The 16,948-nt window shown below is 28.6% G+C and overlaps 1 protein-coding gene across 1 annotated transcript in view; it reads left to right on the top strand.

The window, feature by feature from the left end:
* Positions 1–15,482, top strand: part of LOC117178499 (1-phosphatidylinositol 4,5-bisphosphate phosphodiesterase epsilon-1-like) — a 232,785-nt gene extending 217,303 nt beyond the window's left edge. Inside the window, exons 15-16 of the mRNA XM_033369925.1 lie at positions 8,405–9,092; positions 13,348–15,482. Of these exons, the coding sequence (XP_033225816.1) occupies positions 8,405–9,092; positions 13,348–14,857 (2,198 nt within the window). The 3' untranslated portion in view covers positions 14,858–15,482. The remainder of the gene's footprint in view (positions 1–8,404; positions 9,093–13,347) is intronic.
* The last annotated feature ends 1,466 nt before the right edge of the window (positions 15,483–16,948 follow it).

The following is a 16,948-nucleotide window of genomic DNA, read 5'->3' as shown; positions in this document are numbered from 1 at the left end:
TATATTACCGACCTCACTTTTTGAGTTTACTGAATTTACTTTGAACTTACGAACTTTTTTTTGTAAATGAAATGTTGGACTGAAACTTTGGAAAATGTATCAGAAGATTACAAACTACGCTTATTTACTTCATTTGATTAGGAATTTTTCTAGAAACTATTTACAAAGAAATTCAAACTGGGGTAATTTTTTAACATATATTCTTCGTACCTGAAAATTTTTTAACCTAAAAACTTTTTTAGACGTAAAATATTAGCCTCAAACTTCGAGAAATGCGAAAACCCACAGTAAATTATGTTTATGTACGTTCTTTTTACATTTTCCAGATGTTTTAAATATAAAGAAAATTCTTAGGTTCAACAAATTTTAAGCTTATAAAGAAAATATTTCAAACAATGGCCACTGATTATGGCCTTCAGATACATTTTTCGAAGTTTTAGTCCGATATTTTATTTACAAAATTTAACTTCAAAAAAGTTCAAGGAACGATAAAGTGAGGTCGGCAATATAGGTATTTTAGTGTGTCACACGCCCTTAAGGCCGAAAAAATTGAAATATTATTAATTTTATTTATTTTTTCATGTTTCTAAACTAATATTATTTCATTTCAATAATTATAATTTCTTATTAGTACATAAAGTTACATATATGTGAATCTGGAACATTATAAATTAAATTAAATTAAATTACAATGAATAGAATGACCAAATTAAAGTATTTAAATTACATAATTTAACTGGCAAAATAAAACGGAAATATGAAGATTATTTTTAAGGAATTGGATATACTTAAATATAAAAAGATTGTAATAGATTGTAATATAACTCATAATAGTTTATTAAATAATTTTCATAAACTAATATTATTTTATTTATATATTATTTCTTTTTAGTACACGAAGTCAAATTTGTGAATCTAAAAACGTCTTTCTCGTCAGTGAGAATTTATTTTTAGTATCTGGAAGCTTTTTAACCAAGAAGTAAAATTGTGGAAATCTAATAATTTTATTTTTCAAGTTTTTCAAATAATTAAACTCTAAATGTTCATAATATTGAAAATTCTTTAATTTTTACCTGAGATTTTAAGATTCTGATAAAAATTTCACTATTAAATCTTTCTCAATCAAAAAATTTTTATATTTAATTGTTTACTTTTAATTTTGATCAGTTTTAAATTTAATATTATTTTATTTAAATATTCAAAATTGTTTGGTTTTATAAAATCTTCGAAATCGTAGAATATAAAATTTAAAAAGTTGATAGTTGGAACCGACTAAAAAATCTCAAAAAATAAAATTCCGGATTTATATATGTATAAATTATATTTTTTTAGACTAATTTCATTTCAATAGCTCATGATTGAAATTTTTTACATTTCGCGCGGTAAACATTTTAAGGTTGATTTATCATTTTTTTATGTGATAACAATTTAAACTGCTACGATTTCACAAGTCTTTGCTATTTAAAATTCAGAATCAGTTTTAATTCCAAATTCTAAAACATTGATTACTTCGAATAAAAAATTATTTAACTAGAAGTCTTTAATTTTGAAGAATTAAATTTTAAACCCAATTAGGGAAAAATAATCAATTTTAAATTTATTTCACTTTCAAATTATATTTTGACGTTTAGAAATTCTCCTACTTTTTAAATTTTAATCTGAAATCATTAAATTTCGAGACTCCTAAATTTAAAATAAAACTGTTTAATTTTGAACGCTTGAAATTAGAAATTGTACAATTTAAATTGTCTTCTCATGAAATTATGCACTTTTAATAATTGAGGTCTAAAATTTTTCAATTTTTAAAGTTTCTGATTGTAAAATTTCCAACACTTGAAATTCCAAATTTTTCAATTTAAAAAGATTTTATTTATATATGATAAAAGTTGACTTTTCTTACTTTCCATTTGAAATATTGTCCTTCTTTAAAATATAACCTAATAAATACATACATATATATTATATATACAATTTTTCATTTTAGATGCTTTAAGAGCAAAAGTATTAATTGATGTTTAGGAAATAGTTGAGAATTTTTTAATGAAAAATAGTAAAAAAGTTGAATTCACAGTAATTTTACTAAAATAATAATATTTTATTCTCATATATTTTTTTTAAATACGCGAAGTCACAGCAATGAATCTTGAAGCACCTTTCTCGTTAGTAAGAATTTATTTTTAGTATCTGGAAGCTTTTAAACTAAAAAGTAAAATTTGTGAAGCTTAAAAGTCCCTTCTTAAAGTTTCTCGGGCTTATTGACATAACTCTTATAGAAGCCCAACAGTTTTACCAATAATCTTCCTGAACTTTTTCCAATATTTTTTCTTTTGAAGGGTAAACTTAACAATTTCTCAGGTAATTTATCTTTTCTGACTTTGAAATATCGTTTAAAAAGTCAGCTGGAAAACTCAACGCAATTCTATTACCGAAATTTAAATATGCTTGCTTCCTCAATTTATATCCTATCAACAAAATATTAAATTTTCTTTTTCTGTGAAAGAATTTTAAAAGGCAATAAAATCTATTTTATAAAAGTATAATTAAATTTTTAAAGTATCATTAATTGTTAAAAAAAATTTTATTCTTCCAGCCGAGGAAGAATATTTGAGAATTAAAAAAAACATTCCTGTTGGTTCAAAAATAGTTCAAAAAATGCGAATAATAATAATAAACTAGAAATTAAAGTAGAAGTAAATTTGCTTATAAGTTTTTGAAAATATGTAAAAAAACATGTTTTTTTGGATTGAGTTCAAAACAAGTTGAAAAAATTATTTTGTCTAACCTGAAATTTTTGTCTACTTGTACTTAAGAAGAATTTTATTATTTTTCTTTCACGGACAATACATTTTTCGTGATTTTAAAAAAAATTCAAAATTGCGATAAAAATTAATCATCCGAAAACTCTTTTGTAATGAAATTTCTTTTCCGAAAATGTAAAATTATCTAATGGTTTTTAAGATCCATCTGAAAAAATTTCAGGCTCGACAAATTTAACTTTTTCCAAAATATGTACATGTGACTCAATACAAAAATTTGCATCGCTCATATTTAAAAAATTGTGAATGAAGCAAACGCTTCTTTTTAAATTTTAAATTTGTTTATTATTGTTCACTAGTAAAAACTATAGATATTAAAAATTTAAACCAGTTTTTAAAGTAATTTTTGTAACAGTATGATTTTTTTTAATGGTCCGTGTAGGTATCCAATCAGGGATCCGACCGGGTCCCAGTCGGATAGCCCCGCTTTAAGCCGGGTGCTGGTCGGGGAATCCGGCCGGGATCCGGCTAAAAACGTCACGGTAAACTGGTCAGATCCCGGCTTCAATACCGGCCGGGATCCGGTCGGGTAATGAAGCTAAAAAACGGTTAAGAAATGTTGCTTCAGGCGAGAAATTGGTAACTTGTTTTGTCTTTTAAGGCTCATCGTAAAGATTACGGTGAACTTTAAAAGTCAAATCAAGTGAACCAATTTTAACACGAAAATTGGAGTAGAATTTTATTCCCTGATGATAGAATCTAATAGCAATTTGGAAGCCACGTGGTTATTTAAGGTTAGGAAGGAAGAAAGTAAAAACTGTATACACAAGACTATATTTTAATTAAAAATAATCATTATTCGCGCACTAAGTGGGGGTTTGCAGTCAATTACTGAAATAAGGTTGATTTTAACCACGAGTCTCGATTTTATTTGCGAACTTTGAAGAGACGACGCGACCTGAGTACAATTGTTTTGAAAAATTTCCTGTTCCCATTCAAAATTCAGGGTGAAATTGGAAAACTCGAACTTTTAAATCTGAAATATTACAATCAAACGCTAAATAATTCATACGTATAAAATACAAACTTTTAACGCCTTTTAATTTTACATTTTTTAAAATCAAATTATGTTAAAATACGAAATTACCAAATTTTAAATTTGTATGACTTTAACATTTTAGAGATTTCTGGTTAAAAAAATATAAATTACGCTATTAATTTTAAGGTTCAAAATAATAATACTACAAGAAAATTTCAGTTCGTAACATTGAAAATTGAACGATTAAACCAATTTTTAAACTTAAATCTTTTAAAAATAAAACTTAAATTATTTTTATTTTAAGTTGTTCCAGATTAATATGATTAATATGTGAAAAACAAATTTACAACAAAATAGTTACATTTTCAACCAGAAAGATGAATTTTTAAACTGAAATTAATAATATTCAATCAAAAACAGAAATTTTTACAAATTAGTTAAAATTTTAGCCAAGTAGTTGGAATTTTAAGTAAAAAATTGTGTATTCTAAAACAAAAAAAGTTTAATTCAACAAAAAAAGACCAATTTTACAGAAAAATTAATGCATTCTCAATCGAAACAAATAGATTTTCAGTCAGAAAGTTAAGTGTTTATACATAAAAGATGAAATTTCTCCCAAACCAGATGAAATTTCAAACCAGAAAGAAGAATTTGCTACATAACAATTGAATTTTAGGCCCGAAAAAATTCATTAAAAAAAAAACTTTCGTTTTCAAACAAATAGTTACATTTTCAACTAATATGATGAATCTTCAACAAAAAAAGTTCAAATTTGTAATTAAAAACTGTTGAACTCACCCAAAAATATATAAATTTTACACAAAAACAGGGGATTAAGTCACACAAGATTAAGTCAATAAGGATTTTTTTTTAATTGTTGAATTTCAAAACCAAAAAGATGATTTTTTACAAAACAGTGTACACTTTTCTTTAAACGGAATAGTTCAAAGACTTCTAGTTAATTAAATTATAAGTTGAATTCTTTTATTTTAAATGGCTTCATATTATTAATTTTTACATTTTTATTTATAAATCCAAACTCATAAGTTTTATTTACGAACTGAAAATCTTGAAAATTGAACTGTCTAACAAAACAGTTTAATTTTCAACAAAAAAAAGAAGTTTCAACCGAATCCTTAAATTTTTAACGAAGCAGATGAATTTTCAACTAAAATTATGAATCTTGAACAAAAAAAAAGGTTTACATTTTTTATTAAAAACTGTTGAACTCATCCAATGAGACAAATTTTTTACAAAACAGTTGAGTTTTCAGTCAATAATTTTGAACTAAAATGATGAATCTTCAAAAAAATATAAAAGTTTTTTTTATTAAAAATAGTTGAATTCATCCAAAATAGTACATTTTTTCACCAAATAATTGACTTTTCAGTCAAGAAAGAACTTTGTTTAAATTATTTACATATAATGCAAATTACACCTATGTTCAACGTGAGTTTAATTACATTAAAAATTATTTCTTAGCATAATTATATATGTTCTAGTTAAAAAATTGGTGTAATCGTTCAATTTTTAATGTTACGAATTGAAATTTTTCTTAAAGTGTTATCATTGTGAACCTTAACAATAATAAAGCATACTTTATATTTTTTAACCAGAAATCTCTAAAATGTTAAAGTCATACAAATTTAAGATTGGTAATTTCGCATTTTAACATAATTTGATTTAAAAAATTGTAAACTTAAAAGGCGTTAAAAGTTTGTATTTTATACGTATGAATTATTGAGCGTTTGAATTTAATATTTCTGAATTAAAAATTTGTCAAGGTTCAGTTTCAATAGTTTAAAATTCAAAAGATTTCCACCTCAAACAAATCATTTTCAGATTTAAAAGCTTGAATTTTCCAATTTCACCCTGAATTTTGAATAGGAACAGGAAATTTTTCAAAGCAATTGTATGTATTTCTGAATTGGATGAGAGATTTTTGAAAAAATTAAAATTCAGATCTGGGACAAGGAATTCTACAAAATAATTAAATCTTTGAGTTAGGACATGAAAATTTGAAAAAAAGTATAATCAGGGTACATTATAATAGAATTAATATAATATATAATTAACTATATATGATATAATTATAATAATATTATCTCAACAGATATTAATATTAACGTTAATATTAATTAGCTGTAAATGATTGTGTTAGAGTTTTAAACGTTTGAAGTTGAATTTATCTATTAAACCGAAAACATTTAAATAGCCTTTCAAAATTAGAAAATTTATTTATGAGAATCATTTAAAATAAAACCATTACAAATTATAAGTACTAACAAGTGAAAAATTTTGTATTTAAACTTTTTTAAATTGCTAGCAATATTAAATCTTAAAAATCTAAGTCCCGCGTAGTCCTGAAAAAAGTATAATATACTAGGAAGCTATAGTTTGTCATTCTTTAATTCCAAATGATTCTCATAAACAAATTTTATAATTTCGAAAGTCCGGAGGCAATTTAAACTTTTTTTGTTTAATAGATAAATCAAACGCTTAAAAACTCCAGCACAATCATTTACAGCTAATTAATATTAATATAATTATAATATCGAAAAAAATAGTGATATAGAGGAGTAATATAGCTTAAGGATAAGATGAACTGTAATATAGACACAGAAATATGAAATGATTTAGTGATTTAATCATTATGTGTTCAGGTAAAAATTATAAGAGAGCAAAAGTATATTGTAAAAACTGGTAAAGGTATACAATGAAGACAATAAATTCTATTCTATATATAATTATAGTATCACATACTTAATTAAATAATTTCATTTCATTATGTACAATAATATACACAATATAAAGTATACAATATAATGAACACAATATAATATACAACAAAATATTAATCACGGTATTAATATTCTGATATTGCATATATATTTTTATTTTTTAATTGTGCGAAATATTTAAATATCATTAAAATGGACAATTTCTTTAATTTCTTTCAAATGCGGATCAAGATATAAATAAGGCTATTAAATATAACATAATTATAATATTATCATTAATAATATATGTATATAATTATATATACAATAGTATTAATATTTATATTATTTATATTTCATACTTAAAATAATGTAACCTCAAAATATGCGCATATAAAGAGGCGCGCGAAATATTCAAATCATGAAAATCGCCAGCATCGAAACCTGGAAATAGTTAAATCCCAATATCTTGATTTTGTTTCAAACGGATAGAGATATAAATAGAATCGCCGAAGTTTTCCGACCGGCAATCGTGCACCTTCGAGTTTTCAAATTCAGAAGAAGAGAAATGGGTTGCGCGCGCAACCTAGTCATCGTCTCTTACTATATTCACACGCACATAGCATTGGACCACATCTCGTTTCAGATCTGAGATCACTGATGCAGACGACAGACACAGCAGGCTCTATATATGGCTGTAAATTTAAAATTGGGCAGGATAAACATTGTCTGAATATAGAGAAGTTTATAAAATTTTTATCATTTCTGTTGTGACACATATCAGAATCGATAACAGTTTAATTTAAATTGTTAAATTATTCGAAAAAATTTAATGTTTTTTTTTTTAAGAATTTAAAAAAGCGCATTTTTGTTTCACTGATCTAATAAATCTTTAAATTATAATTTTCAAATAATAATTCATCTAGCATCCATAATTACGTCTTTGAAAATATTACGGCTCTTTAAAAATGTGTAATTTCTACAAAAACATTAACCTGACCAGTGCCCAGCCGGCTCCCGACCATGGGATATAACCAGGGTTGGCCCGGCCAGTAACCGACCAGCCTCGGCATACGTGATTCGAGAAAAATGTAGCCCGACCGGCTCCCACCCGGTTCCTATCCATGAAACCCAGCCAGGGGTAGCCCAGCCGGGATTCAACCAGAAACCTTGTTGTGTTAGAGCCAAACAAGGAAATTTCTACACGGGGGTCAAAAATGTGAATTTTTATATAAAAAAGAGAATAAACGAAATTAGCTGATTTAAAAATATATTTTGTCACTTTTTCGGATATCAACCTAACCATTTTTTTCCTAGTTCAAACGATTGGATTAAGTTAACCATTGTTGATCTGCCCTATTAAATATTTGTAACCGCCGGTAAACTATACTTGTTTTTTTAAAGTTGACTAACTTATTTTATTTGCCTTTAAAATCAATATCCTCATGTTTTGATACTTTCTCTTTAATTTTCCAATAGCCTTTAAAAATATCTTTTCCCAAAAGAAGAAGACACATATTTTCAAGGCTATACCATCGGGACTAAGCCAATTTTGCATTTGGAAAAAATTATTCTTTTCAAATAGAATTTAAAGCACTACAATTTAAATAATACTTAGAATTATATTTTACTTTACTTTTAAATATTTAAACTTTTAAATCATAAGAGTTCAAAATTAAATAATTCAATAAACCTCAATCCTAAGTATTTTTATCGATCTTCTGGTGGTTCCGATTCGAACCCATCAGACACTTATTTCTAACTTAGCCAAATGCATGTCAGTAAAAGTTGTGATTTGAGAAGGGTAGAATGAAAAAACATGGAAACAGACAGGGGATATAAAAAGTAATACCAGAGATGCAAATCCTCTATAAATATTTTGCTTTCAGATAATTCCATATCCAGCTACGAAAAGTACTTGGGAGGCGGCCAAACACCGCATGGTAGATTAAAATCTGACCCAGCTGAGGATAAATCGCAAAGGCAAAGCAGTCAAATAGCAAAAGAACTTTCAGATTTGGTGGTGTATCTCCAAGCAATCAAATTTCGTGGCCTGAATACTGCAGCCGGATTGGGATTAGGATTAGGACCACCTGGAAAAGTTCGTCATCAGAGTCACACTGGAACTGTTCAAAGACATAGCATAGCTGGAATTGGAACTGCAGGTGTGGCACCATCTTCTGGTTCACCCCAGTCTCTTTCAACATCAGTTTCGGTAGCCAGTGGAGGAAGCAACATCGACAACATCTTCAGACTGACACGAGGTGTTCCAGCCTGTTTTCAAACCTCCTCTTTGAATGAAAGTGCTGCCAAAAAAATCTGTCGGAAACAACCTCTGGGTGTCTTGGCTCATGCTGAAACCCAACTCGTTCGAACCTATCCTGCTGGAATGCGGATTGATTCATCCAACTTTAATCCTGTGATATTCTGGGCTTTTGGAATTCAGATGGTTGCTTTAAATTACCAAACTGACGACGCTGCATTGCACCTGAATGCTGCGATGTTTGAGCAAAATGGACAATGCGGATATGTCAGAAAGCCAGCTGTCATGTGTGATAAGGATCATATGATGTACAGGTAAATGCACTTGAATATTATTTCTGGAATTAGTACTATAGATTGTAGAATGTTAGCTTCTCTTTTGCTTCATTCTTGAGCACGTTCAGATAAGAAACTACGAACCGAGAACAAAAGACCTAACACAAAAAGATTTCGTGGGAGAGATAGGAACTCGTTGAACTTCAGCTGCCCTAATTCAATAAAGGACGAAATGTGATCTTGATAAATACCGAAGTTGATTGAAAGGAAATGAACACAGTTTTAATGAAGCAGATCTCTCAAAATTATAAATATAACTCTATACGTTGCAGTTCATAATGGAATCATCCATAAAATACGTTACCAATTTTGAGCAATGCCCCCCCCCCCCATCTCCCTTTCCCCGCAAGTAACCTAGCATTGAAGTAAAACCAGATTTTACGTTTATACTCATTTTTTTGCGTTTATAGCGAGTCCAAGTAGCCAATAGTCTTTTAGGATGCTTCAAAAAGCGTGCTTTACGAGCCACAGGGAAGACACCCTCCCAAAAGTTTTCAACTTCGAAGAAAAAAAATTCGTAATTTTTGTTGTTCAAAATTCGAATTTTATCACGCTCCGCCGGGCGCTTCAAAATGCCATTTAATTAACATGGGGAAATTGTGAATTTACGAAAAATGAAACTCATGTTCCAGGGTTTTATCAAAACGTACCAAGTTTTTAAGGCATTTAAGAAGAGTGTCAACGAAATAAAACCATACTAATATTTTTTATTTCCAACCCACCCTCATCCTCCCCGCAGCCCCCAAATTGGACCCAAAAATAAAAAAAAAACTAGATTTTAACGTATTCTTGTTACTTTTTAGCAAATTCGGTCACTTTTTTCATACGAATAATTACTAATGGATAATTTAAATATTTCCCATGACTTTTTAAATAATTTTTAATTGCTTTAAAAAATATAAATTATTTAAACACTTATTTATTCCCAAAAAATGTAAAAAATAATCGTATTTTCTGATTAAAATGTAATTATTTATCATTGTTTGGAGTATTGAATTTTTCTAAAACATTGTCTAATTGTTTAAACAATTATTTATTATCTATTTTTAAAATTTCTAAAAATTGAGCCAAAATATCAACTTTTTTCGAATCAGTATCTTATCCTATGTTTTGTTCAATACTGTCATAATTTTGATACATTTCTTTTAATGTTGTTAATGTTGCACAAATTTCTATTTGTTTAAGCAATCTTGATTTGCTTAAGCAGATTTCTTAATAACTGAAAGAATGGAATAAAATAGAACACATACAATTGCTGAAATTTGTGAAAAGTAATAATAATACGTAAAAATTTAATTTTTTGATTTTGGGTGCTTTGATCCGATTACGGATTTTATTTCTCCGGAAATGGAAACTTGAGGGGGGGGGGGGTTCCTGGCCACTACAGTGAAAAAAAATATTGTAATTCATTTTTGAACTACCCTAATGTCTGTATTGTCTACATTGCAGTGTGGTGAATTATAAACTTCGGTAATAAATTAACAATTAAAATAAAAAGTGATTCTTAGATTAAGTCTTAAAATATGCCTATTTGAATTTGATGTGATAGTTTGTCCAGGTATTATTGTGGTATGTTGATCTTTTTTACTAATTTATTGAACTTCTAAGACAAAATGACGAATTTTCTATTCAAAACAGTTGAATTACCAAATAGAAATATGAAATTTTGATTAAAAATTTTATTTTATACCAAAAAGACGAATTTACAACAAAATACAAAAACTCTCAAGTCAAAAAGTTGAATTTTCAACTAAATTTGGTTAGTTAAAAAAAAGCGATTCAAAAAAATAGTTTAATTTTAACGAAGAGTTGAGTTTTAACCATATTCCGCCAAAAATGAAATAGGTAAATTTTCAATTACCACAGTAATTTTTTTCTATCACCGAAAAGGAATATTCAAGAAAAAAGTTTAATTTCCAACCAAAGAGATAAATTTTTATTTAAAGTTTTAAATCCTGAACCAAACATGCATTTTTTTAAAATAAGTTTAACTTTAAATCCTAGTTTTTAATTTTTCAACCGAAAAGATGAATTTTTGAAGAAAAAGATTTATTTCCTACAAAAAAAAGGAATTTTTATCATTAATAAACAATCCTCAACCAAAAGGTTGAATCTTAAACAAAAAATATGATTTTTAAAACTAAAAGATTAATTTACTACCCAAAAGATGAGTTTTCAATAAAATTCAGGAATCCTTAACCAAAAAGCTGCATTTTTAAGATAGAAAAAATTTTTAAATTTTAAGAAAGTGTTTTAACTTTAAAACCTAAATGTTAAATCTTTAACCAAAAGATGAATTTTGAACTAAACAGATGAATCTTTTACAAAAATGTCAATTTACCACCGAAAAAGCAGGATTTTAAATACATTTCTAGAATCCTTAATCAAAAAGTTAAATTTTTAAGAAAGAAAGAAAAATATTATTTATATTTTAAGGAGATATTTCAACTTTCAAACTTATTAGTGTTAAGTTTTAACCAAAAATATGAATTTTTGAAGCAAAAGATTCATTTTCTGTCGATAAAGGAATTTGTAAGAAAATCCAAGAATTCTCAACCAAAAAGTTAAATTTTTAACTAAAAAAGATGGCTTATTCAATAAAAAGATTTGTTTAATACAAAAGGATAAATGTTGAATAATTTTAAAGAAATGTCAACCAAAAACTTGAATTTTCAAGAAAGAAAGAAAAACATTTTTTCAATTTTAAGAAAGTAGTTAAACTCTAAAACTTATTTTAAATATTTGTTACCAAAAAGATTCATTTTTTATCGAGATTTTTTTTACCAAAATTCAAGAATTCTCAACAGGAAAGTTGAATTTTAAACAAAAAAGATAATTTTTTAACAAAATGATTTATTTACTAACAAAAAGGCTAACTTTCAATAAAATTCCAGAGATTTCAACCAAAAAGTTAAATTTTTAAGAAAAAAGGAAAAAAAGTTTTAGTTTTAAATAGAGAATAGTTCAACTTAAAAACCTTATTGTTAAATGTTTAATAAAAATATTAATTTTCTACCGAAAAAACGAATGTTTAACAAAATTCAAGAATCCTCAACCAAAAAGTTAAGTTTTCAACAAAAAAATGAATTAAAAAAAGGAATAATTTACCAACCAAAAAGACGAATATTTAATAAAATTTAAGAATCATCAACAAAAAAGCTGAATTTTTAATAAAGGAAGAAAAAAATGGTTTAATTTTTATTGAAACAGTTCTGCTTTAAAACCTGTTTGTAAAATTTTTAACCAAAAAGATTAATTTACTACCAAAACTACGAATTTTCAATAAAATGAAAGAATCCTTAACCAAAAAGATGAATTTCTAAGATAGAAAATTTCTCAGTTATTAAGAAAGTAATTCAGCTTTAAAACCTAGTTGTTCAATTTATAACCAAAAATATGAACTTTTAAACAAAAAGATGAATTTTCTATACAAAATAGTTGAATTATCAAATTAAAAATATGAAATTTTTATTAAAAATTTAATTTTGTACCAAAAAAGACGAATTTCCAAGAAAATATTATAACTCTCAACTCAAAAGCTGAATTTTTAATTAAACTGAATTAATTTTTAACAAAGAAAAAAGGAAGTTTTAATGAAAAAGTTTTAATGAAAAAGTAGTTCGACCTCAAAACCTAGTTGTTAAATTTCCTACCGAAAAGATGAATATTTAAACAAAACTATTAATTTTATAACGATATAAACAAATTTTTAACAAAATTCAAGGATTCTCAACCAAAAAAGTTTAATTTTTAAAAAAAAGAACAATTTACTACCAAAAAAGACGAATTTTGAGTAAAATTGAAGAGTCGCCAACCAAGTCGTCAACCAAGACCTAGTTGTTAAATTTTTAACCAAAAAGATGAATTTTCAAACGAAAAGATTAATTTTCTACCGAAAAAACTAATATTTAACCAAATTTAAGAATCCTTAAACAAAAAGTTGAATTTTGAACTAAAAAGGCTTATTTTTAAACAAAATAATTGATTTACTCTAAAAAAATTCGAATTTTTAACCAAATTTAAGAATTACAAACCAAAAAGTTGAACTTTTGACGAAAAACATAAGCTATAAAAAAACAGAATAATTTTTAACCAAAAAGATCCTTTGACTGGGACCACCCCCCCCCTCCCCACCCCTTAACTGCCATAAGTTTTTTAGGGCCCTCCCTCCTCCCTAAAGTAATCACGCAGTTTATAGACGATCCCTGAGATAATTAAAATATTTCTGTTTCAGACGATTCAACCCCTGGGACAAAGAGTTCGACGGACTACACTCAGTACACCTGACCCTCTCGATAATATCCGGTCAGTACGTCTCTCCAGCGAACCTCGTGGCCAGTACCTACGTAGAAATCGAATTAGTTGGTATCCCAATCGACTGTGCTAAACACAAGACAAAATTAATCCACAATAACGCCCTCAACCCAATCTGGAACGAAAAGTTCTGCTTCCAAGTGATGTTTAGAGACCTCGCTTTCCTACGCTTTGGAATTGTTGAAGCAAGCTCACATCACCTGATAGCCCAACGAGTCTTGCCTCTGAAATGCCTCAGACCAGGTTACAGACACGTGAGACTCCGCTCTCTCAAAAATAAGCCCCTGGCGCTCTCAACCCTCTTCATCTATTCTCGAATGGAAGAAGAGAGTCTGGACTACAACACCTGCTGTCGGGACCACAAAGAATCATCAAAGCGGCCTTCCTCAGGCAAAGAACCAGAGAAGCTGAGCACCATAGATCCTGGTCTGAGTGGTGTTACCCTAAAAAGAAGAATGTTCTTCCTCATGGTCTACCACGTCGTTCCCGAAGAACCTTACACAATTCTCAAGGTCACCCAGGAGAGTTCAACTCAGGAAGTGATGTTGCAGGCTCTCCAGAAAGCTGGAATCTCAGCAGAACATGTGGACGAGTACATTCTCGTTGAGGAAGTTTCCAGAGGTTGGGAGAAGAGAGATCGAGAAGAACTTCCAACCCAGAGGGTCCTAGATCCTTTTGAGCATCCGCTCCAAGCTCAGGCTCTGTGGAAGGGTCAGGGTCGTTTTCTTCTCAAGAGGGTTGGTAACGATCCCAGCAGCAGAGCCTGGCTCGCCTCAATCAGAAGCACTGCTGGACACTTGAAGCTCAATGACGACTTATCGAGAGACAAGTTGACCCACATCTGGGACGAAGCAGACACCTTCCTGGTATGCATCTACAACGTCTCGCCGGAAATTCCCTACGCAATTTTGAGAGTACCAGTGAGCAGTTCAGCTCAAGATGTCTTGGCTCAGGCTTTGGTGAAAGCTAGGAGAATGGAGGATCCTCAGAAGTTCGCGCTAGTTGAAGAATTGGAGTGGGGTGGTGCTGGAGCAGTTGGAAGTGGAAATCGTCAGCTGAGGTTGCTGAGGGATGATGAGAATGTCTACAGCACTCAGGCTTTTTGGAAGACTCTGGGGAGGTTCATCTTGAGGGAACGGGAGCAGGCGATTCCGAGGAGGCATCTTCTTCCGGCCACCCTGGACAGGCTGAGCAAAGGCTTCTCTGTTGGGAGATCGGTTTCGCTACCTGGCTCCAGTAAGGAGAAAGTACCTGTCTCCGAAGCTTTGTCTGATCCGACCTCTAGAGGTTTAAGACATCGACTATTGTTGTCAGGTCGAAGGAGGGAGGTGCATTCTGATGGCGAGGATGCGCGAGAGTCCGACCTACTGAATGCAGCCCTCAACCTGAAGAAGGTCTCCCTGAGGAAGTTTCGTGTGTGGAAATCATAGTGGCAGTCGCGGGCGACGTCACTTTCTACGGTCTTCGCCCCTCGGAAAAACAATTAGGTATCAGGGCGCATTACTTACCCCACTAGTTGGTAGCAGGACTGCAAGGCAGAATAAAATAGATAAATCAAATAGATGTAAAAGAATTAAATACATCCATTAGTATTTATCGGTAGGACATTTAAACGATTTCACATAGTCGATGATCAGTCTGAAGCCTGTTGATGATAATTTTAGTCATAATGCTGACGGTTGGATAGCGAATTGAAGAAGATTGTGGCTTAGGGAAATGTCCCAGAGATGAAATTTTCCAGTGTCTGGAATAGAGCATAATAGTATATTATACACCAAGGGGGGAAAGTGAGACTTTTTCGAATAGTATTGAAAAAATACATGAGTCGTAAAAAGTCCCGTCCCTCTTCATCCCTACCATTTTTTAAAACAAATGCATGATTTCAGACGCTTTTTTTAACATTAGCAGTTTTATTCTTATATGAATTTAGGCAATTGGAAATTTATGGTTAATTCATGAAATACCAAACAGTTTCAGAAAATTTCCGGAAATATACAAAAAATTCCGATAATTCATGATTTGTCGAAATTTTTGGTAAATTATGATAACGTATGATGTTTGATAGTGAATTATGATAATAGTAGTCACCATTTTTAGTCATCACAATTTTAATTTGAAAAATTCGAAATTTCAGAATATCTGCAAATTTTCTTTGATTTATGGTAAATTTATAAATTACTCACAATTATGAAATTTTAAAAAATTTGGAAATTTCGCAAATTCAGAGGATGCAGAAATTTTGACAACTTCCGAAAAATTTCGTTAATTAATGGTAAATTATGGTAATTAGTGTTAAATTATGCTATTTTTTATAAATTAAGAAATGTATAAAATTCTGGGTAAATCATCGACAATTACGGTAAATTTGAGACATTTTAAAATATTCTGCAACTGCTAATTTTTAGTCATCACAATTTTGTTTTGAAAAATTCTAAATTTCAGAATATCTTAAAATTTTTTTTGATTTATGGTAAATTTATAAATTATTTAAAATTAGGGAATTTCGAAAAATTTGGTAATTTCGGAAATTGAGAAGATGCAGAAATTTTGACAACTTAAGAAAATTTTCGGTAATTAATGGTAAATTATGGTAATTATTATTAAATTATGCTAATTTTGGTCAAAATAAGAAATTGATCAAATAATGAAAATTCTGGCCAATTCATCGTCAATTATGTTCATTTTTGGACATTTTCAAATATTCTGCAAATGCCAAAAATGATAAAAATTTCAAAAACTTTAAAAATATCGAAATTTCAGAAAATTTTCAAATCTTCTGTGATTTACGGTAAATTAATCAAATACTCAAAATTATGAAAATTAAAGAAATTTTGAATATTCAGAGATTGCAAAAATGTTGACAAATGAAGCAAATTTTCTGTAATCAATAGTAGATTGTGGTAGTTTGTGGTAAATTATGATAATTTTTGTTAAATGATGAAATTGACCAAATTCTGGAAAATCTGATAACTGTATCTTCTATTATGGCCAAATTTGAAAAATATTGAATATTCTGCAATTACCAAAAATTATCAACATTTTATAAATTAAGAAAATTTAAAAATTTCAGAATATGTGTAAATTTTCTGTAATTGATGGTTTTATAAATTACTCTAAATTATGGAATTCTGAAGAATTAGGAAGTTTTGTAAATTTATAAAGTGAACAAATCTGCACAACTTTCGAAAATTGGTGGTAATTAATGTTAAATCATGGTATTTTTTTGATAAATAACGGTAATTTTTATTGAATTATGGTCAATTTTTGGAATTAAAAAAATGAGATAAATTGTTTCAAATTTGAAATTTTTTAGAAATTTATCAACTTTTTGGAAATTCAAAAAATATTTTTAAACTTCCGAAAATTTTGGTCAATTTTTAGAAAATCATGATAAATTTTGGAATCTTACGGTAAATTTATAAAGTACCCAAATTTAAGAAATTTTCAGAAAATTCAGTATATCCAAGGAAGTTCTAAAATGTACTGAATTGTCTATAATTCATGGGAAATTGTGGTAATTT

This window comes from Belonocnema kinseyi, chromosome 8, assembly GCF_010883055.1.
Source record: "Belonocnema kinseyi isolate 2016_QV_RU_SX_M_011 chromosome 8, B_treatae_v1, whole genome shotgun sequence".
Taxonomy (NCBI): Eukaryota; Metazoa; Arthropoda; class Insecta; order Hymenoptera; family Cynipidae; genus Belonocnema; species Belonocnema kinseyi.
Note: the sequence above shows the minus strand (reverse complement) of the source record. Positions and strands in the feature narration are given on the sequence as shown.